The 22,752-nt window shown below is 37.1% G+C and overlaps 1 protein-coding gene and 1 non-coding gene across 5 annotated transcripts in view; both read left to right on the top strand.

Annotated features, from left to right (window-relative positions):
* The window catches only part of DENND4C (DENN domain containing 4C), a 99,540-nt gene that overhangs the window by 46,596 nt on the left and 30,192 nt on the right, over nucleotides 1–22,752 (top strand). For 2 of the 4 annotated variants that reach the window (XM_040963152.1, XM_040963153.1), the window contains exons 13-22: nucleotides 5,022–5,167; nucleotides 6,577–6,612; nucleotides 6,701–6,831; nucleotides 8,713–8,845; nucleotides 11,582–11,788; nucleotides 14,618–14,746; nucleotides 16,457–16,601; nucleotides 16,837–16,983; nucleotides 21,614–21,736; nucleotides 22,567–22,713. In XM_040963152.1, coding sequence (XP_040819086.1) covers nucleotides 5,022–5,167; nucleotides 6,577–6,612; nucleotides 6,701–6,831; nucleotides 8,713–8,845; nucleotides 11,582–11,788; nucleotides 14,618–14,746; nucleotides 16,457–16,601; nucleotides 16,837–16,983; nucleotides 21,614–21,736; nucleotides 22,567–22,713 — 1,344 coding nt within the window. The remainder of the gene's footprint in view (nucleotides 1–5,021; nucleotides 5,168–6,576; nucleotides 6,613–6,700; nucleotides 6,832–8,712; nucleotides 8,846–11,581; nucleotides 11,789–14,617; nucleotides 14,747–16,456; nucleotides 16,602–16,836; nucleotides 16,984–21,613; nucleotides 21,737–22,566; nucleotides 22,714–22,752) is intronic. The other 2 variants (XM_040963154.1, XM_040963155.1) reach the window with 1 other exon arrangement.
* LOC121145173 lies at nucleotides 20,601–20,700 on the top strand. Its single transcript, XR_005881969.1, has one exon. It is a non-coding gene; the product is annotated as a small nucleolar RNA U13 (small nucleolar RNA).

Below are 22,752 nucleotides of genomic sequence, written 5' to 3'. Positions count from 1 at the left end.
CAGTTGATAGCTTAACCCCCATTACACCACAGTGTTCCCCTCTAAAATTGTTTTTGAAATTTATGTATTTCATTTATTTTGGAGACAGAGCAAGAGAAATAAGGAGGGAGACACAGGCATACAGAGCGAGAGCTCTTATGTGCTTACTCACCCTCCAGTACCCACAGTGGCTGGAAACCAGGACCCTGTGTAGGTGGCCGTGACCCAGCCTTTTAGTCATCATCTGCTGCTGCCCAGGGCACACATTTCCAAGGAATCTCCAATCAAAATGAGGAACAGAACTGGAACTTGGACCCAAGCACTCTAATATGGCATATGGGTCTCCCAATCTGTGCTTGAACTATCTCCCCCACCAGGAATTTTTTAAAGTGCTTTTGTGAATGTATGGCTGTTCCAGTAGGGATAGTGTTCCTAATAATGTTTTCTGCTTGGCTCAACTTTCCTTCCTTCCTTACATGCTTCCAAGATTTGTTTATTTATTTTGAGAGTCAAGGTTACAGAGAAATAGGGAGGGACAGAGAAAGAGAGAGCTTCCAGCCACTGTTCACTCCCCAGATGGCTGCAGTGGCCAGTGTTGGGCCAGACATTTGGGCCTTCTGCCTCTGGTTTTCCCAGACCATTAGAAGAGAGCTCAATGAGTAGAGCAGCCAGGACCTATATAGGATGTAGGCAGTGCAGTTGGTGTCTTTACCTGCTGCTCTACAATGTTAGCCCATCAGCCTCTTTCATTCTAGATTCCCCTTCAGCATTTCACTCAATTTTTAAAGTGGCTTTGCTGATTCCTGCCTACATTCATTAGAAGAACAAAGGGAATTTGCTACTATGTATTTGTTGATAATGATTTTCTCTTTTATTTTGTTGCTGGTTAGTATCCCAGGAGGAAAGAGTGAGGAATGATAATGGCATGTGCAGTGTCCTGAGGCATTGAGAGAAGGCTGAAGAGGGCCAGAGTTGGGCCCTGTGGATAAAGTCCTCATCTTGCACACGCCGGGATCCCATATGGCCACTGGTCCACTTCCCATACAGCTCCCTACCTATGGCCTGGGAAAGTGGGCTAGGATAGCCCAAAGCCTTGGGACTCTGCACGTGTGCGGGAGACTTGGAGGAAGCTCCTGAATCTTGGCTTTGGATCAGCGCAGCTCCAGCCATTGAGGCTGCTTGGGGAGTGAATCGTTGGACAGAAGATCTTCCTCACTGTCTCCTCTTCTCTGTGTCTTTGACTTCGAAATTAAAAAAAAAAAAAACTCACTGGCAAATCAATTAATAAATCCTCAGTACTTTGCCAAATTATGCAAGTTGAAGTGCAATATATATCTGACTTTCTAATTAAAAAAAGAGAGAGAGAGAGAGAGAGAGAGAGAGGGCCAGAGTTGTTGGTTCCATGGGTAAGCTGCTACCTGCAATTCCAGCGTCCCATGGGGTTCAGGTTTCTGTCTTGGCTGTTCCAATTCAGATCTGGTTTCCTGCTGGTGAAGCTCCTGACTTTAGCTTGGTCTAGGCCTGGTCACTGTAGTCATTTGGGAAGTGAAACCATGGGTAGAAAGTCAGTCTGTGTTTCAAATAAATATTTTAGAAAGGAAGAAAGTAGGGAAGGAATGTAGGAGGGAAGACAAGTCGACTGACAGGTAGGCTACAGGGAAATGTAACCTTAAAACCCCACTTGAAATAATAGTGTTGCCAGATTACACATGACCAGTCTTTATCCTGAGAGTAAAAGGAAGGCTTTGAATAATGATTTATATTTTTAAAGAAATGATTTTTTAAAAGTACTTTGAGTATTTTTAACAATGTTTTTGACTTGTATGTAAAAGTTACTTTGGAAGCATTGAAGATTGAAAGATGGATCCACTAATGAGGAAGTTGATGCTTTGATCAACCTGATCAGTGAAAGTACATAGATTATTGGTAGAATGAAAGAAGGCTGAGTTTTAGGAGATAGAACTTGGTGACTGAATATTAAATGTAAGATACAGAGCTTAAATTGTTAAAAACTAAGCTGTTAGCAGTATTTATTGAGAAATGAAGCATCAGGAAGAGAATGAAAACCTAATCATTTAAGGAAAAGTGTTTTTTACTAAAAAGAGAGATTTAAATATACTAGTGGTGTGTAGCTAGTAGAAAGGGAATTGTCCTGTGAACTCTAGAAGGTATGGAATCCCAAGCTCCATATATGGGCTTGTTTTTGGATAGGAGGAACTATATATCCATTGCGGAAATACAGAAAGAGGAAATGATACAAAAAGATTAATAGATTTTTGTCAGGAGACAGTGTGGGTAGTTCTCTCTCTCTTTTTTTTTTTTTTTTAAGATTTATTTATTTTTATTACAAAGTCAGATATACAGAAAGGAGGAGAGACATAGAGGAAGGTCTTGCGTCCAATGATTCACTCCCCAAGTGCCCGCAATGGCCGGTGCTGTGCCGATCCAAAGCCGGGAACCAGGAACCTGTTCCGCATTGCCCATGTTGGTGCAGGGTCCCAAGGCTTTGGGCCATCCTCAACTGCTTTCCCAGGTCACAAGCAGGGAGCTGGATGGGAAGCGGAGCTGCCGGGACTAGAAACGGCACCCATATGGGCGTTCGAGGCGAAAACTTTAGCAGCTAGGCCACGGCGCCAGGCCGAGGTAGTTCTCTTATAACAACTTTCATATTCTTTGTAATGTATGCTAAAGTTATTTGGGGCTTATGAACAAGGACATTAGGGGAGAGAATTTAAAAATTGACCTAGGAAAAGTTTGGGTAGAAGGAAAATAACTTGATGGGGCCCGGCGCGGTGGCGCAAGTGGTTAAAGGTCCTCGCCTTGCACGCCCGGGATCCCATATGGGCGCCGGTTCTAATCCCGGCAGCCCCGCTTCCCTTCCAGCTCCCTGCCTGTGGCCTGGGAAAGCAGTCGAGGACAGCCCAAAGCTTTGGGAACCTGCGCCCGCGTGGGAGACCCAGAAGAGGCTCCTGGCTTCGGATTGGCATAGTATCGACCCGTTGCGCTCACTTGGGGAGTGAATCATCGGACGGAAGATCTTCCTCTCTGTCTCTCCTCTCTGTATATCTGCCTTTCCAATGAAAAAATAATAAAAATAAATCTTTAAAAAAAAAAAAGAAAAGAAAAGAAAAGAAAATAACTTGATGGGCTTGACCAAATGGCTCAGTTGGCTAATCTATCCCCTTTTACACACTAGGATCCCATATAGGTGCTAGTTAGTGTTCTGGCTGCTCCAGTTCCCTTCCAGCTCCCTGCCATGGCCTGAGAAAGCAGTAGAGGATGGCCCAAAGGCTCAAAACCCTGCATCCATCTGGAAGACCCAGAGGAGGCACCTTGACTCCTGGCTTTGAATCAGCTCAGCTCCAGCTTGCTGTTTTGGCCACTTGGGTAGTAAACAACTAGATGGAAGACCTTTCTCTTTGTATTTCCTTCTCTCTGTAAATCTGCCTCTCCAATAAAAGTAAATAAATTTTTTTTAAAGGAAGAAGGAAAATAGCTTGATTATGTAAATGTAGCACAGTTATTAGTCAGGATTGAAGGTGTAAGTACTTCTCATTTGCCTCTCTTTGAAAAAACAATAACCCCTTACTTGTTTGTAGCCTTCTTAGTGGAGTCCTGGAGAAAATAGGTAGAACATTTTTTCAGGGATGGTTTATACGCACATATGAAATCAAGATTGGATATTGGATAGGGAGGGAAAGCCTTGGCAGGAGGGTTCAGAGGGACTGCAAACAGGTCAGTAGTTGGAGATGTTATGACCCCCTACACACACACACACACACACACACACCAGAAAACTTAAAAGCTTGGTGGAAGTAAGCATGCCAAGTGGGCAAGAGTAATAGTGGAAATGTTTCGGATGCTAACAAGTGTAGTCCATGGGATGTATCTTTTGCTAAAGGATGAGACTCAATGTGGGATCGACCTTAGAATCCTTGGAAATCATGAAATTTTTTATAACTGGAAAAAACAATAGTCTGGTCACATTGTAAAGAAAGGACATGGGCATTGATATTAATGATTGGCTCAAGAGTGCATAGAATATCAAAAAGAAATTTCTGTTTGAAAGCTGCAGGGCTAGAAGTTTCTTCTACCTGTTTGGGAATAAATTCAAGAAAACAACATCTGAGATCAGAATTTACCAAGATGTTTAAATCAAGAATGTACCCTGAAGCCATGATGTTCTTAAGCCTTGAAGTCCTTCCAAAAATCTGTCCATCTAAACTTGCAAAGCACTCTAAAGAGAAAAACAAAATAAAAAAGAAAGGGTGAGGGTTAATGATAAGGCAATGACACTTTGGTTGATTCTCAGAGCATTATTCCATATTTGCAGATTTATTTACTCACTCATTTTTCTTTGTAGCCCAAAGTCAGTCTCTCAGTGCTTTTTCTTATTTGCAGACTCATGCAGTATGCTCCCCCACCAAAAATTCCCAAACAGGTTCCCAGCCAAATTGTTCTACTAAAGGAGGCACTCTGCCTTCTTTTTTTAGTACCACATTTTCATGTCTTTTAGTGGCAATTTTGTTGTTTAACATGGCCCCCAAGCAAAGGGTCATCTACTTTCCTAAATGTGAGAAGACTTATGCATCTTTCGTAGAAAATGCATGGTAGGCAAGCTCCGTTGAGACATTAGTTCCAGTACTTTATTGGCCAGAAGGTCAGCATGAATGAGTCAACAATACATATTAAATAAGGAGTCTTTCCACAGAAACATAAACAAAACTAGGATGTGTGCTGATCAAAGTGGAGTAACCAAAAGGTTACAGGACCTGTTTATAGCAGCAGTGGTTGAGTATTTGCTAATAATGTGATTGTACTTTATAGGACCTCATGAGAATTCAGATTGCCGTGAGAAAGTTAATGTTTAAAAGTGAAGTTGTTTTTGTGGTTGATTCAAATAAAAAAATAAACTATATATGGTTAGTAGAAGCTTGTATACAAGTGTTTTAAGGGGAATCTAATGTAGTTATTTATTTAAAATAATGTCTAACATCTAATTCCACATCATTGTTTGAATTTAATTGTAATTTTGTTTTCAGGATTTCTGAAAAGTCGGGATCGTGCCTATACAAAATTCTATACCCTTTTAACTAAAACACAGATTTTTATTCGTTTCATTGAAGAATGTAGTTTTGTCAGTGATAAAGATACCGGATTTGCATTTTTTGATGACTGCATAGAAAAGGTAAAAATTTGTCCTGAACATCAATGTTAAAAAATAGCTTGGCTTATCTGTATAATCATTATTATAGCAAAGTAATTTAAAGAAGACAAATATATGTGGCTGTTGGGTGTGTGTTTGCAGAATCAGAGCTTAACATAGGAATCATTTTTTTTCTGCGTTGTTAATTTTTTTAAATTGTGGGAAATGTGATTTTACTTAGTTATTTCATTTTTATTGCTGTTATGCTCATTTTATGTGAAAGGCAAGGAGACAGGTATGCAGAGACAGGTTTTCTCTCTGGTGCTCTCTTCCAGTGTCCTCAGCAGCCAGGGCTTGGTCCAGCAGGAGCCAAGAGCTGGGAACTCAGCCTGGTCTCCTCCCTGACTGGCAGGAACCACGGACTTGAGCCAGCATTTGCTACCGCCCAGGGTATGCATCAGCAGGAAGCTAGATGGGAAATGGAGGAACTGGAACTTGAACCAGAAATTCTGATGTGGATACAAGCATCTCAAATGACATTTTAACCTCTGCACTAGACCTTGCCACTAGCTTAGTTTGTCACATATAGCTAATTTTTCTCTTTGAATCTCACTTTAGTTTTGTAAACAATTAAGTACTAAGAACGTTTTGTTGAATTTCCTCTTACTGGGCCTGGTGCGATAGCATAATAGTTAAAGTCCTCGCCTTGCACACTCCAAGATCCCATATGGGCGCCTGTTCTAACCCTGGCAGCCCTGCTTCCCATCCAGCTTCCTGCTTATGGCCTGTGAAAGCAGTCGAGGGTGGCCCAAAGCTTTTGGAGCCTGGACCTGTGTGGGAGACCCGGAAGAACTCCTGGCTCCTGACTTTGGATCGGCTCAGCACCGGTGGTTACGGCTGCTTGGGGAGTGAGCCATCGGGTGGAAGATCTTCCTCTCTGTCTCTCCTCTTCTCCATATATTCGCCTTTCCAATAAAAATAAATAAATCTTAAAAAAAAGAAAAGAGAAAAAGAATTTCCTCTTACCAGCATATATTTTAGTTAAATAAATAAGGCAGGACTTAGTTTTATGATTTATTCTTTTTATTTTTACTTAGAATGTTTAATTTTATGAATACTGAAAGTTTTTCTTTTGTTTTAGTATCTTCTGAATACTTTTGCTAATATACATTTATGATTTTAATGGAATATATTTGGAAATACATTAAATTTTGAAGCTTTTTGTATCCATCCGGGATATGAACCAATGGAAGAACCATCCATTTCTCTTGCTCTGTAACTCTTACACAATAAGCAAATAAATAAATCTTTTAAAAACATATATATACACATTACAAATGTGTTATATCTGGCACTAAAGATGAGGGATTTTTAAAATAAGAGTTTACAATCAAATTTCATTAAATTTAGAGTGGACCTTTTTTTACTATGCATCTTTTTTTCTTTTCTAGCTGTTTCCTGATAAAGGTACAGAGAAAACAGATAAGGTATTTTTTTTTCTTAAACTCAGATTGAAATTTCAGAATTAGATCTTACTGATGTGCACATTAATTCGAAAAAAATAATTATTTTCAGATTGATTTTGATTCAACAGAAGATACCAAATTGATAGAACTAGATGATTCACAGAAAAGTGAGCACACTGTGTTTGTAATGCCACCAGAGCCGCCTGCTGATGATGGAGAGGACCTGCCAGCTAAGTACAGGTGCAATTGTTAAAGAGAGCTGTTTGGCACAATTTGTCAGTGGTGTATGTGTGTGTGTGAGAGAGAGAGAGAGAGAGAGAGAAGAGGGGAGAGAAATTATTACTAGATGTGTATATGTACTATCATTTGCTAGGGTCATTTTCAGTATTAATCTAGAAAATTATCAGAGATGAATATTTGAAGGTGCTGTAATTTAAGAACTGTATATTTATTGGAAGGAAAACCAAATAGTGCTTTAATCATTATTGCTCTAAATGTTTAACCATTAAAGAAATAAGTTTCTTTAAAAATTTAATTCTGAAGCATAAAATATTTACTTCTGTAAGATTCCCCCTACCTTTGTGAGGTTAGGAATTAGTAAGATAGAGAAAATTTAGTGTAGAGGATTAGGAATCATCCTTTTAAGAATAAAATTACTCCAGATACAAAGGAAAAGATAATATTAGTGTGTAAAAAAATAGATACTTTAAAATGTTTTTGAAAAAAATAATAATATTAGTGTGGAAACAATGGTGTTACCCACTTTCATGCTGTAACTCTTGACCCTTTGTACCCTAATCAATTAAATAAGATTATTAAAAATTATATTTAAAAAATCCTAAAAAAAGAATAAAATTAAAGAATAGCATGTATATTGAGTATATATCTTTGGAGAAATTGGCAAGAATTTTACTGTGTCATTAGCATGAAAATCAGTTAGAAAACTAGAGAGATGTAATGTCTTCATGCCATTGCTGTGTATGTTTTTTATTGTGTGTGTATACATTATTTGGATGTACATGTTTACGATATATATACTTTCATCTTGCGTGTTTCTTGTTATCTGTGTTTGATTGTAATGATCTGAGAAGTTTTCCATGCTAGTAATTATTTTTAAAACTTATCATTTTAATGACAGTTATTATAATTTTGATTACTTTTGTGTCAGTTTGTTTACAATTCCTTGTTACTTTATCTTTATGGACAGGCAACAGTTATCTTCCCAAGTATATTCCTGAAAGAATTCTTAGAAAGCACAATAAATGCCTTCCTGTAGTAGAGAAGCAATATATACTTCCGCAGGACTATATGAGATAAAAGGGTATATATCTGGGATTGAGTGATTTGACTAAATATGATTTTGACTTTATGTTATGGTGGTGTTTTAATTTGGCTTACGTATTGTGAGTTAGTATTCAAAAACTGAGAAATAAGATAAAATTGGATAGGAAAAGACAACATTTCCCACGTGAAAATTGGCCACAGAAATAAGTAGATAATTTTATCACTAGAAATTCAGATTCAGCTTTTCTGATATTTGAAGAAACACAGAGCAAAATACTAACATTTTTAACTTTTAAGATTGAGGATAGGTTATACTGATTGTTAGAGATACTGTAAGTACAATCTCACTGGAAGCAATTTTGTAGTGATTATAATGATTCTAGCTACCTAGATGTGTCAACCTTCTTTACTGAGTGGAAATTCCTGCTAAGAAATTGGAAGTGTCATAAAAATATGTATACAGCAATATTTCATTGCAGAAATTCAGGCCAAATAGTGTCAAAGAATGAATTGATACATCCTTCGAATCAAAATACAAATTTTGTTCTTTAAAGTACTCGGTGAATTTTATGAAGAATACTAGCAATTCCAAAATACACTACACATTTAAACGATAAATTTTCATTGAACCAAGATGTATTCTATTGAAAGTGTTGCTAAGTCTGTGTATCTTATAGTTACATTTTCTTATATTTTAAAGAATACTTTTTCTGTGCAAGGATTTTAAATAAAATATTGAGTGGCATTGAAGATTAGAGATATTTACCTAAATACTGGAATAATATGAAGAGTTAATGTATTTTGAATCAGCAGCTCTATTTTTGCTTTTCATTTTAGTTACAAATACTTTCCAAGACTGGACCTTAAGCTTTTTGACAGACCGCAGGAGTTGACACTTTGTTCTAATAGACACCCTCCCGGCAGTAGCATTACAAACAGTCCAGCTCTCATGGCTATGAGAACTAAACAGGTCAGATATTCTTTATGCGATACGTATTAATTTAAAATGTAAAATGTGTGTATACGATTATAGCTTGTAGTAATATTTCTACAGCAGCTATTTCAGGATGCACTATAGTTATTATTGAATTAAACTAGATTTTCTACAGCCCAATTTAATATGTACAGGCTGAAGTTTTGAATTCCTTTGTTTATACTTCAAGAGAATTCTTGGGAATCAAATATGCCTTTAAAAAATATATATTTATTTATTTTATTGGAAAAGCAGATTTATACAGAGAGGAGGGGAGACAGAGAGGAAGATCTTCTATCCACTAGTTCACTCTCCAAGTGGTCTCAACTGCTGGAGCTGATCTGATCTAAAGCCAGGAGCCAGGAGCCTCTTCCAGGTCTCCTATGCTGGTGCATGGTCCCAAGGCTTTGGGCCTTCCTTGACTGCTTTCTCAGGCCATAGGGAGGAAGTTGGATAGGACGCAGGACTGACACAAATTAGAACCAGTGCTCACATGGGATCCCGGTGCATGTAAAACGAGGACTTTACCCACTTGGCTATGACGCTGGGCCCAAAGATGTCTTTTAAAAGATAAATTCGGGCCTGGCACGGTGGCCTAGCAGCTAAAGTCTTTGCCTTGAATGAGTTGGGATCCCATATGGGTGCCAGTTCTAATCCTGGCTGACTTTCTTGCCATCCAGCTCCCTGCTTGTGGCCTGGGAAAGCAGTCAAGGACGGCCTAAACCCTTGGGATCCTGCACCTGTGTGGGAGACCTGAAGGAAGTTCCTGGCTCCTGGCTTCGGACTGGAACACTGACCATTGCAGTCACTTGGGGAGTGAATCATTGGATGGAAGATCTTTCTCTCTGTCTCTCCTCCTATTTATATATATCTGACTTTGCAATAAAAATAAAAACTTTCTTAAAAAGACAAATTAATTAAGGTAAAACTTAGGCACTATACAGTTTTTCTCTGTGAAGTGTGCAGTTCGGTAACTTTTTTTACTATGTTTATGGGGCTCAGCAAGCCACCATCAAGTTAATATTAGAATATTTTTGGCATCCCCTAAAGAAAGTCAGTATCTTTCGGCTCTTAACCCCCAATTCCTCCATCCCTTACAGCTTTAGGCACCCAGTAATCTGTTGTTTGTAAAAACATGTCTATTCCAGGCATTTCATTTAAATTGAATTATATATGTTCCTTTTTGTGTGGCTTCTGTCTATTAGAACAGTGTTTTGAATGATCATCCATATTGTAGCATGTATTAGTATTTCAGTTGTTCATATTACCAAGTAATATTCCATTATATGTATACACAATTACTAATTTATTCATGAGCAAAGTTGCTCGTTCCTATCTTTTGGCTATTATGAAGAATACATCTGTGAATATTTGTGTGTAAGTATTTGTATGGTTGTTTGTTTTCATTTCTTTGAGGCACATACCTAGGAGCAGGATTATTATATCATATGGCAAATCTGTATCACCTTTAAAGGAACTGCTAGACCCTTTCGCAAAGTGGCTGCACCATTTCAATTGCACATTATCCTTGTTATTTCTTGAGGGTGCTCATCTTCTTGGGTATAGCTATCTGATAGATATAATGTGATACCTTATTTTGGTTTTGATTTGCATTTCCCTAGTGACTAATACACATATACTTCAAACCAGATACTTCATTCTAAAGGTAGTTAACTGAAGACAGCCTAGGTATCTTATTTTGCTCCTACATGCGGTTAAGGAATAAAGATTTAAGGGCCTATTTAAGTATGAGTTAAGCAATTCAATATTGTTCATATGTGCGTTGACATTTTTGGTAATTTTAAGACATGGAAAATTTTAAGAGTGCAACTCTTAGTTTAAGTTTTACCACTCATTCCCTACAATTCCAGAGGTATCCTGAAGTTCCCTCATTTCTTTCAGTTAATGTCAATTGTGTTTGAAAGGAAAACTAAGGGAGTTTATTTTTCTGTTGCCAGTTTAATAAAGGCAAGTTTCTAAAATGAAAGCAGTTTGCTATTCAGTCTCTAAATCTGATTTTCAATAGATTTCTTCCCTGTTCTCCTTTCACAAAGTAGGTAAGAATGAAAAGGAACTTATGATCTTAGGAAAAAAGGACTATATCTGAAATACTTCTTCAGGGACCACAGAGACAAAGCCCAAAAGTGAAATCAGTATATACTAAGACCCTTTTAAAAATAATAAGATTTATTTATTCATTTATTTTATTGGAAAGTCAGATATACAGAGAGGAGAAGAGACAGAGACAAAGATCTTCCATCCTCTGGTTCACTCCCCACGTAACCTCAATGGCCAGAGCACAGCCTATCTGAAGCCAGAAGCTTCTTCCAGTTCTCCCATACAGGTGCTGAGTCCCGATGCTTTGGGCTGTCCCTTCTGCTTCCCCAGGCCACAAGCAGGGAGCGAGATGGCAATGTGTCCCAGCAGAAAAATCTGTAACAATAATACACTAATGGTCAACTCGTATATCTGGACAACTCTGTATTTTCATGGGCCACGAGCCAAACCTCCTACCTCTGGACATCTGAAACTTTAGCGGACAGAAAAATAAAAAGAATATTGCTTTTTCACGATTAGAATGGAAGAACTTATCAGCTCTACATGATTAAGCCAGTGCCTCACGTATGAAGGACATTTAATTAACCGTTGCCTTGTTTTTGTCTGCTTCCTTCTCACTTCCACTCCAATCAACTTTCATATTCACCATAAAATTTTTACTTATTCTCTTCTTAGGAAATAAGAACAGCTAACAAATTGGCAAAGAGATGTTACACAAACCCTCCACAGTGGGCCAAGTGTCTATTCAGTCACTGTTACAGTTTATGGTTTATTTGTCTCCCAGCCTATGTTAGAGTTTCCCATGCAAAGGTCAAAGCACTTCAGCAGGCCTATGATGTGCTCATTAAGATGAGGAAAACAGATGTGGACCCACTAGATGAGGTAAGTGTAAGAAATTATTATACGTTATTATACATAAGTCTTACTATACATCTTTAAAATTGTTTTCAATTCTATTTTAATTTTTACTTGAAAGAGAAGCAGAGATATTCCATTCACTGGTTGCTTTTGTAAATACTGGCAGCTGCTAGGCCAGGCCAGGCCAGGTCAAAGCCAGGAGCCCAGGTCTTCATACAGGTTTTTTTATATGGATGAGAAAGACACTAAGTATTTGATCCAGCACCTGCTGCCACCCTGGCTGTGAATTATCAGGAATCTAGATCAGATGCAGAATACCTGGGACTCAAACCGGGTACTTGGTTGTTGGATGTAGGTTTCCAAAAAGTTGCGATTCTCTCACCAAATACCCTGTTCCATTATAGAAACTTACTATATTTTTAATGCAGTTTTAAAAAGTTTTATTTTTATTGGAAAGGCAGATATACAAACAAGAGGAAAGACAGAGATTTTTTTGTCCATTGGTTCATTCCCCAAGTGACCACAACAACCAGAGCTGTACCAATCCGAAGCCAGGAACCTGGAGCCTCTTCTGGGTCTCCCACATGGGTGCAGGATCCCAAGGCTTTGGGCGTCTTCTACTACTTTCCCACGTCACAAGCAGGGAGCTAGAATTAGAACCAGCACTCAGATGGGATCCTAGCACATGCAAGAAGAGGACTTTAGATGCTAGTGCACCAGGCCAGGCCCGCAATTTTAAAATTAGTATTTATTTGTTTGTTTGTTTGTTTGTTATCAGAAAGGCAGATATACAGAAAGAAGGAGACACAGAAAAGATCTTCCATCTGCTGGTTCACTACCCAATTGGTTACAACGGCCAGAACTGAGCCAATCCAAAATCAGGAACCAGGAGCTTCTTCAGGGTCTCCCATGCTGGTTCAGGGTCCCAAGGCTTTTGGCTGAGCTGCACTGCTTTCCCAGGCCAGAAGCAGGGAGCTGGATGGGAAACAGAACAGCAAGGACACAAACTAACGCTCATATGGTATCCCAGTGCATGTAAGGCAAAGACTTTACCCACTAGACCACTGCGCAGGGCCCAAGAAACATACCATATTTAAAAAAAAAAATAGGTCTCAGTTTCTTTAAAGTGTGTTCTTTAAATATAATTATTTCAAAATTTTCAGTTTGGAGGCCTGGCGCCGTGGCCTAGCTGCTAAAGTCCTCATCTTGAATGCACCAGGATCCCATATGGTTGCCGGTTCTAATCCCGGCAGCTCCGCTTCCCATCCAGCTCCCTGCTTGTGGCCTGGGAAAGCAGTCGAGGATGGCCCTAGACTTTGGTACCCTGCACCCATGTGGGAGACCCGGAAGAGGTTCTTGGTTCCGGGCTTCGGATCGGTGCAACATCGGCCATTGCGGTTACTTGGGTAGTGAATCATTGGACGGAAGATCTTCCACTCTGTCTCTCCTCCTCTCTGTATATCTGACTTTGTAATAAATAAATAAATCATTAAAACAAAACAAAAGTTTCAGTTTGGAATTAAACAGAAACCTTGTTTAGACCAAACTGCTTGCCATTGGTAAAATATATAACTTGTTTGTGTTTCAGATTATTTATCTGAAAACGTAGCTCTGAGTTTCTGAACTTTGAAACCAGTCATGTTTTCATCTATATCTTTACTTGATGTTTGGCAGCATCCCTGATCTTTATTTACTGTATGCAAATAGCACCTTCCTTTCCCCTTCCTCCCACTAGGGATGATAAACAGATATCGCATTGCCAAATATTCCCTGGAGAATAAATTTGCCTTGGAGAACCAGTGGTACAGATGATAAAAACACCTTCCTCATATGGTTAATTTGATGGCTAGATTAGTCAAAAGTGGGTGAAATCTTGACTCAAAGTAAGCAGTCAGTGAATGATGTGCTGGATAGTTTCCTGCATGCTCTCGTTTAAGCCTCAGAACGGTATGAGGAGTAGGTTATAATAACCAGTTTATAGTTGGAAATCTTGAATATTGGTTGATTTACTGTTCCTTTAAATATTATTTTTTTGTGTAAAGATAATTGCAAATGATGTTTATAACCAAATGAAATTAAAATGTACAATGATAAGTCTTTGCTTATAGTAGTGAAGTGAATTTAATTTAATTCTCTTTTTTTAGGACATGAGTTTGTAAATCCTGTTTGTTATACAGACATCCTAGTGGTACTGTCTTTGACATGGTGTATAAAGTGGAGTGATTGGGAAGAGAGCTGTTTTAATTATGTTGTTTTAGAAATGGATTTCTTCCCAAATTATGTAGAGTAATAGTGATTGCCATGTATAAGCAGTAGTACATTAATATGGATAGGACATGTGTTGGAGGCCTTACATAAAATAATTGATAATTCTTGTATTTTCACTGGTGAATAGATTTTTAAAAAATTTTATTTCATTTGGAGAAGAGAGACAGAGTTAGCCAGAGAGAACATCCACCTGCTGATTCACTCCATCCAAATGCTTGCAACCCAGAGCTGCTCACAGGCCACACCCAGGAGCCGGGGACTCAAGCCTGTCTTCATGTGGACAGCAGGGACCCAGGCACTTGAACCATTACCTGCTGTCTCTCGGGAAGCTGAGTTGTGAGCAGAAGCATTACTTGAACTTAGCACTCTGACTTGGGATGCCTGCATCCCACAAGTATGTGAACTGCTGCTCCTGACATCTGCTCTGATGAATAGATTTTTAAAACAGTTTACTAAGATGCTTAAGCCAGGAGAAAATACTGTTCAATAACACTATGAAGTTAATTATGTGAAGCCGTTGTACTATTTCTGGAAATCTATGGTAGCTTACTATGCTTACGACTGTTTGCTGGTGTTTTTTGCTAGGTGTGCTATCGTGTCGTAATGCAGCTCTGTGGACTTTGGGGACATCCTGTTTTAGCAGTGAGAGTCTTATTTGAAATGAAAACTGCTAAGATAAATCCAAATGCTATTACTTATGGTTATTATAATAAGGTAAGTAGAATTGATCTTAGATAGTATGTTACTCTTATGAGTAATTTTATACCTTTTATTATTCATAAATCTTCTCCTAGGAGTTTTTTTTATAGTTGACAAGAGAAAAATTGTAATTATTTATTATGCACAAAAACAACATAATATTTGAAAATATATGCATTCCAGAATTTCCTGTCTGGCTAACTAATGTGTACATTGCCTCATGTACTTACCTATGTTTTGTGATGAGGACACTGAAAGTCTACTCTCTTAGTGATTTTCAGAATAACATAAAATAACACAAAATAACTGTTTTCCCAGGCTACCAGCAGGGAGCTGGAAGGGAAATGGAGCAGCCAGTATAGGAACTGGTGCCTATATGGCATACTGACACATGCAAGGCGAGGACTTTAGCCACTAGGGTACTGCACCAGACCCATACAAAATGATTTCTTGGATTTATTACTTCCATGTAACTGAAATTTTGTGTTTTTGATTAGCATCTGTTTAGGCCATGTCCCCAACCCAACTGTAGAAACCCCTGGTGCCCTTTATTCTACTTTCTGCTTGCATAAGCTCAGTTATTTAAGATTCTACACGTAGGTGAGACTATGTGGTATTTTTCTATCTGTATCTGGTTTATTTCACCAGGGGGACTTACTGTCCTTCAGATTCATCCTAGGTGTCTCAAATTACAGAATTTCCTTCTTTTTAAAGTCTTGATAATATTCCATTGTATATAAATATTATATTTTCTGTATACATTCATTTGTTAATGTATATGGAAATTAGGTTGATTTTGTATCTTGGCTATTGTGTATAACCTTGTAGTGAACAGAGGAGTGCAATAATGTCTTTTGACATATTAAGTTTACTTCCTGTGGATATATTCTCAGAATTAGGATTGTAGGATTATTTGACAGTTCATCGGTTTTTTTTAGATTTATTTATTTGAGCAGCAGAGCATTATATAGCAGGGAAGAGACAGATGTTCCATCTGCTGATTCATTCCCCAGTGCTCTTGACTTCAGACACTTCCACGGGAGGCTGGATTGAAAGTGGAACAATTGGGATTTTCAACTCAACTCCTCTATGGGGTGCCAACACTGCAATTGGAACCCAACTTGCTGCACCACAATGCTGGCTTCATTGATTGATTGATTGATTGATTGATATTTAAGGTTTATTTGAAAGACAAAAAGTCAGAAAAAGGCAGACTGAAATCTTCCACCCACTGGTTTACTCCCAAATGCTTTTAGCAACCTAGGTTTGGCAATGGCAAAGCCATGAGCCAGGAACTCACTCTGGGTCTTCCATGTAGGTGGCAGAGACCCAAAAACTTGAGGTGCCTCCTGCTGCCTTCTAGGGTATACTTTAGCAGGAAGCTAAAATTGGAAGTAGAGGCAGGACTAAACGTTAGGCACAGTAATTTGGGCATCCAAGGGGATGGCTGTTTAACCACTGTGCCAAATGCCTGCGCCTGTGTTGCTTCTTCTTGACACTACTCATTCTAACATGTATGACTTGATACTCTTTGTGCCTTTATTTTGCATTTCTCTGATAATTAGAGCTGTTGAACATTTTTTTAAAAAAATCTGTTGAGTGGTATAATTTTTTGTATTTCTCTTTTTATCCTTCTGTTGGTTTACACAGGTACACATACACACGTATGTGTTTTTAACATAAAATATTCCCAGTAGACATTAGTTTTCCCTTACTGTGCTTTAGGTGGTTTTGGAGAGCCCATGGCCTAGCAGTACCCGCAGTGGTATCTTCTTGTGGACAAAGATACGAAATGTGGTACGTGGTTTGGCACAATTTAGGCAGCCACTTAAAAAGAATGTGCAAAAATCAGAGAGCTCTTCAATATCAGGTAAGATGTGTGATTGGGAAGATACATTTTTGAGCCATAAGCTTATAGGCATATTCATTTCTTATAAGAAGTACAAAACTTATTTTTATTTTATTTTCATATATAAAGACAACCTACCTCAATTTAAAGTTGTATTTGTTTTTTTCACATTTAGACAGTATTTGATAACTGTGAATGAACTGTGGGTCCTGCATGTTTAGTGTCAGAGATTGAACTGCATTGTGCTTATCTCTAGTTCCTCAGAATGCCACAGGTGGAAGTGATGGGGACACGGTGAGCCATGGTAGCGTGGATAGTTGTAATGATGCTAACAATGGGGAGCACACAGTCTTCGTCAGAGATTTAATCAGTCTTGATTCCGTTGATAATCACTCTAGCACAGGTACTAAAATCTGGATTTTACTAACCCTTCACTTAATCTCATGTTAAGTCTTAAGTCTTTCCCTTTTCAAAAAATACTTAACTTTCCTTGAATTTGTAATATAAACACTTTGAAAGTACTGTATATTAATAAGACAAGAAATTACACTTCTGTAGATCATTTGCTGTGGTATAATATTTTTTTTAATTTTGTATCATGAATTTGTGACATCATATTATATAATAAGAGTGATTGTGATATAATGAACATTAGTGACACAATTTGGAAGTACACATTTATGAAATGGAAAACTTAACTTCAGTCTGAGTGTGTGAGTACTGTAGAGGGTAGAAAACAAGTCACGTGTGAGAAAGAGATTCTGTTTGAAATGACAGAAATCTGAGAAGCTAACTGAAGCTGTTTACATTTGTAGCCATTGGCATGTCATCTGTCCTCCAATTATAAATAAATATAATTAAAGTAGCATTTTGTGCAGATACGTGTGTGTTGCAAATCCTTCTGTGTGTGTTGTTGTTGTTGTTGCGGTTGTGGTTGCTGTTATTATCTCAAGCCTTCCTTTGAGAAGTATTCTGAATCTTAGTTTCTGTGCTTCTTCTAATGAACTTGTCTCAGTGACTGAAGTTTCCTTTTCTCTGCTCTCTGTTGCTCTGCTTTGCTCTGTGCTGTTTCTTGGTGCTGCGTTTGTCCTTGGCTGTCATGGTGAGGGGTGCACACAGACTTGTTTGACGTGGAGCTATGGATACACGTGTGCATTAATTCTGCCCTTGAATGTTAACTACTTCAGGTAATTCCCCATTTATTAGGTTGCATTTTGCTCACAGGCAAGGGTGGGGGAAAGACCTTTGTTGTACTTTAAGTATTACAAGTGGAAAGCAGTTTTCACTTTTTTTTTTCACTTTTCTTGTTCAGATAAATGTAATTATATATACACTCTTTTGAAAATCTGAAAAAACATCTTATGGTCAGTTTCCAAAGCATATTTGTTGTTTTACTTCTAAATATATTTTGCCATACTAGAATTCTTACTTTGAGTCTGATTGATAGTAAGATTATGTCAAATATTGTTATGAGCATTAAAGAATCAGTTGTTCCAGCTGGTGGTAGTTACTGCTTTTCAAAATTAATCTGCCATGTCTCATCTGAAAACCATCTTCTAATAAGTAAAAGGACAAGAGAAAATCATTGAAAATCACGTAAGGCTGTGCCTTCCACTCCTTTTTGCACTTAACTTTCCTAATTTTCAGTTTTCTTTGTAAATTAATAAGTATAAATTTTGGACTTTCATTTTAATGCTGCCTTGTTTTATTTGTTTCTGTTCTTTTTGTAGAAGTGGGTTTTGTGTGTATAATAATAAACACTCCTCCTTTTTCCCTTTAGTGTTCTTAGTGTTTTAAGCTTTAGTGCTTTAAATTATAAAGACAATTTAATCTTTTAATAAAAGTTGCAGACTTCCAACAATTACAGGTAACTGGTATAAATATTCTTTATCAAACTTTGGATCCCTTTTGCATGTATTTCCTTTTAGTTGCATTTTAATTGGCTTCATCCCAGATACTGAATTTACAATGATCATGCATCTGTGTTTGGTGATGCCATTTGATAGTTATGTACGTTTCCAGCCTAGGTACTTATTTAATTTCATTAGGGATTATCTCATGGAATCTCTTCACTTGGTACCTGATACTGAGTCACTTTGCTTATTAGTAGCATATCAGGTTTAATCAGGTAACCTTATTTCCAGTCTACTGTCCATTGTATGTTACCATATTATTTTACCAGGCCAATTAAAAAGTGACTGAAGTTAGTCATTCTATACAGTGGGATTTAAGAAAGGTTTAACTGGTTTTTTTTGAATGTTAAACCAAAAAATCTGTGTCAGTGTAACAAATGGAGGCAAATGGGAGTACTACATATTTTATTTTCTTTCATTGACATTGTTGTACCCAATTTTTTATCTAGATTTTGATTTTGAATTTTAGTGCTTTTAAACTTAAACAGACTTTTAGAAAATTGTATTTTGCAGGATCCCATGTGAGCTCTGGTTCTTTTCAGATTGTTCTACTTCTCACCCAGCTCCCTGCTTGTGGCCTGGGAAATCAGCAGGTGATGGCTCAACACTTTGGGCCATCATGGGAGACCTGGAGAAGCTCCTGGCTTCAGATTGTCTCAGGTCCCACTGTCACAAGTGTTTAGGGAGTAGAACAATGGATGGAAGAGCTTTCCTTTTTTGCTTCTTTTTATAAATCTGCCTTTCCAATAAAAATAAATCTTAATGAAAGCTTTATATTTAAGGGGAAAAAAATTGTATTTTGAGATGATTTGAAACCTAAAGAATAGAGTAGCCTGAATATCTTTTTTATTCACTCATTTTTGTCACATTTGATTTTCATCTCTACACACATGTACAACTTATTTATTTTTCCTAAATCATCTGAACAAGTTGCATAGATTTTATGTATTTACCCATGAAAATGTCAGTGTTGTTTACTTATACATGACTACAGGTTACCAAATTCAGGAAGATGGTGAGCTGCTATTTTATTTCTATGCTCTGTCCAGTTTTCCTAGTGTTCTTTTTGTACTTTTACCATTTCTCTTTATTCTCTTAACATGGCACCATTTTTGAACCTTTTCTTTTTTAATCTTTCATGGCCCTGAGCTCTGCGAATAATTCATTTTATTTGTATGATGTTCCTCATTGTGATTATTTAGGACAAGTTAGGGGTGTGCACGATGTATTCACAAAGCTCCTGAAAATTTTAACATTACTTCTTAATTCCATTTTTCATTTAAAATCCTTTATCCCATGAGCTTTTTGAAGCTTCTTCATGCTACATGGATGGGTTTGCTTCTCAAGTAATGACATCCTTAGGCAAGCAGTGTGTTTCTGCCTCTGAGTGCCATTAATTTTGATTACCTGGTCTCACTATTGTCTGGCTGCTCTTTATACAGTTAACTCTTTTCCCATCTGTGATGGAATACTGTGAGACCATGTCATGATATTCTTTTCTTACTGTACTTTCCTTGTTAAAATTAGCATTCATTGACAATATTTGTCCATACCAGTTTTTACTCTGATACTTATGAAATAGTGATTTTTGCCAACTATTAGTCCTTTTGCATTTGGGAGATGGCATACAAGAAAGTGGAGGGATTTTTTTCCTCCATTTTAAAAATGTGCCTGTTATTAATGTGGATATCCCATTTATTCAGTGGGGTATAATTCATTACTGTCCTTAATTGAGCTTTGAATTATCCCAATTTTGGCCAGTGGGAGCCTTTGTAAGCTAGTTCCTATGAGCTGTCATGCCCTGTCATGTTTTTGAGCTCTTCCTTTCTGGCCCGAAAGAGTGTCCCTGGTTCGTTTTTACATTTCCCTCCCTGTGCTTTGGAATGGCCTTTTCTTCAAGGATCACAGAATGGAAAATAGACTTTAGAAGCCAAGATCTGGGGCCTTAGGTATACTCATTGCTGCCATTATATTGCTGCTTCTACGCTTTCCATGCCATAAAGAAATTGTGTCGGTGTTTGTGCATATTTTTAGAAATATCTGTAATTCCAAATCAGCACCACAGTATTTTTCTTTGTCTTCCACAAACCAGTTTTAAGCATCTAGGATCCTTTTGTGGTTCGTAAGTGTGATGATTGGTTTTCATGTTGCTGTGTGAGATGTGACTCCTCAGACCTGATTAGAGCATCATCATGTAACTCCAGATTCATGATATAAAGACAGATCTATCATCTTTCATAGTGAGAATTCTGTCTCTGAATAATACCCTTATAGTTACTCATTTTAGCATACCCTGTAAGGGGGAAAACCTATTCAGGCTCAGTATATATGTGCAATATGTTTGAAAATTACTTAGATTAATCCTCCCCTGGTCCTTTCATTGTGGTTATACTATACATATGACATGCAGTTGTTTTATTTGTTTCTGTCTATAGTTTTAGTTGATTTTCATGTTTTGAATATGTAGAAGTATATTACATCTCAAAAACAAAAATAATACAATTATTATCTGTACTTAGTGAGATGTCCTTTGTCTTTATTCCTTCCATTCTGATTTCCTCCACCCCTGGTAGGCTATCATTTATCATTCTCAGACTAGTTTCTGCCTTTTTGCAAAAGTAAACAGATATATGTGTGTTTTATTCCATGATCTTTATTTTATAAAAGGTAGTATGGTATAGAACCTTTGAACACATCTCAGCAAAATCTGTTTAATTACTGACAAGGAAATTAAGGCTCAGTGCTTGAAAATGTTTAATGGGTTTTACTCTTGATGTTTCTGATGCTATGGTTCTTTCTCATGATCAGTATTTTTGAAATATCTTTGGTGGTTTGTGAGCTGTCTTCATGTTCTCTAAGTTTAATTGTAGATAATGGAATTATCTTACTGATTTGAAGACATTTTCTTTATTTACTTATGTCAAAGACATAAGGAGAGAGAGAACGCTCATTTATTTGTTTACTCCCTAAGTGTCTACAATGGCTTAGGCATTGAGCTAAAAACTTAATTCAGATCTCTTTTATGAGTGACAGAAATCCAATTATTTGACGCTCATTGCTGTGATTTTTATAAATAATTATATGTAAAGATGTACATGTAAGTTTGCATTATTTTAACAGGTGGTCAGTCTGACCAGGGCTATGGGTCTAAGGATGAACTTGTGAAGGAGGAAACAAAAGTTCATGTGCCTGAAGAAAAATTAGCAAGAGAATTAATAGCTAAAACAAAAGTGGAAACAGAAGGTTAAGTACTGATATTTTAAAAATTCTTCAGAAAAATGTGCAAATTAATTTAAAGTTTCTTATTTGGTAATTTTGGTAATGATTTTTGATATATAAAGCCTGTCTGGTAAAATACCAGGTTCTAATATATATAGTAGATTTGAGTAGTCTGTGAGTTTTAGAATTTAAGAAGTCTTTAGAGACTATAAATCAGTCTTTAATTTTTCAGGGAAGTAGTGATGGTTGGTTTTCATTAGGTATTCATTTGTGGTACTCACATAACTACTTTGTGAAACAACAAGACTAAACTGAATCTTAGTATTCTGTTTCTCTTATATTTCAAAATACTCTTCCATGGGAAATCCTTCAAATATTTAAAAGGATATTTGCCTTTTGTATGTAAATAATTATTAGCTTTTCCTGATTTTTGCAGGAGTCATTGAGGTTGAGATGATTTGCTTGTACTCATTTTATGGAATATAGAGGAATATTTTGGTTTTGATAATAAAGTATTCTTCCTATTGTCTTACTTTTTAAAAGCACACAAAAATAAACTTTTTAATAATGTTACTGATTTTATGTTCCAGAGTTAAAACAGAATCAAGCCAAGTAATGAGAAGTAGAACTGGAGACCAGAAGTTTAATTGATTAAAAAATTTTTTGTTAGGATTATTAGAACTAAAATAAAGCATTTATGGGGTAAAATAAGCCAGACACAATATATTGGTAATAAAATAGTTATGTGTTCACTCTAGCCTGGAGAAAAAGACACATATAATAAGTGAAAGCAATATATAGTTTCTATTTATTTGGAAAGGTTGGAATAACATGTAATTATTTTTTTTTTCTAGAGGTGTGTGACATCTCTGTTATTGTGCCAAAGCATTCGCAACTTAGTCCAGAATCTCAGAGTCCTGCTGAACCTCCTGCATGGGGTAATAGTATTGTGAAAGTTCCATCTGGTATATTTGATGTTCATAGCAGAAAAAGTAGCACTGGTGAGTCTTTACGTGTTGATGATTAACTATTTAAGACAC

This window comes from Ochotona curzoniae, unplaced genomic scaffold (assembly GCF_017591425.1).
Source record: "Ochotona curzoniae isolate NIBS_2020 unplaced genomic scaffold, NIBS_Ocur_1.0 scaffold_3208, whole genome shotgun sequence".
In the NCBI taxonomy this organism is placed as follows: domain Eukaryota; kingdom Metazoa; phylum Chordata; class Mammalia; order Lagomorpha; family Ochotonidae; genus Ochotona; species Ochotona curzoniae.
Note: the sequence above shows the minus strand (reverse complement) of the source record. Positions and strands in the feature narration are given on the sequence as shown.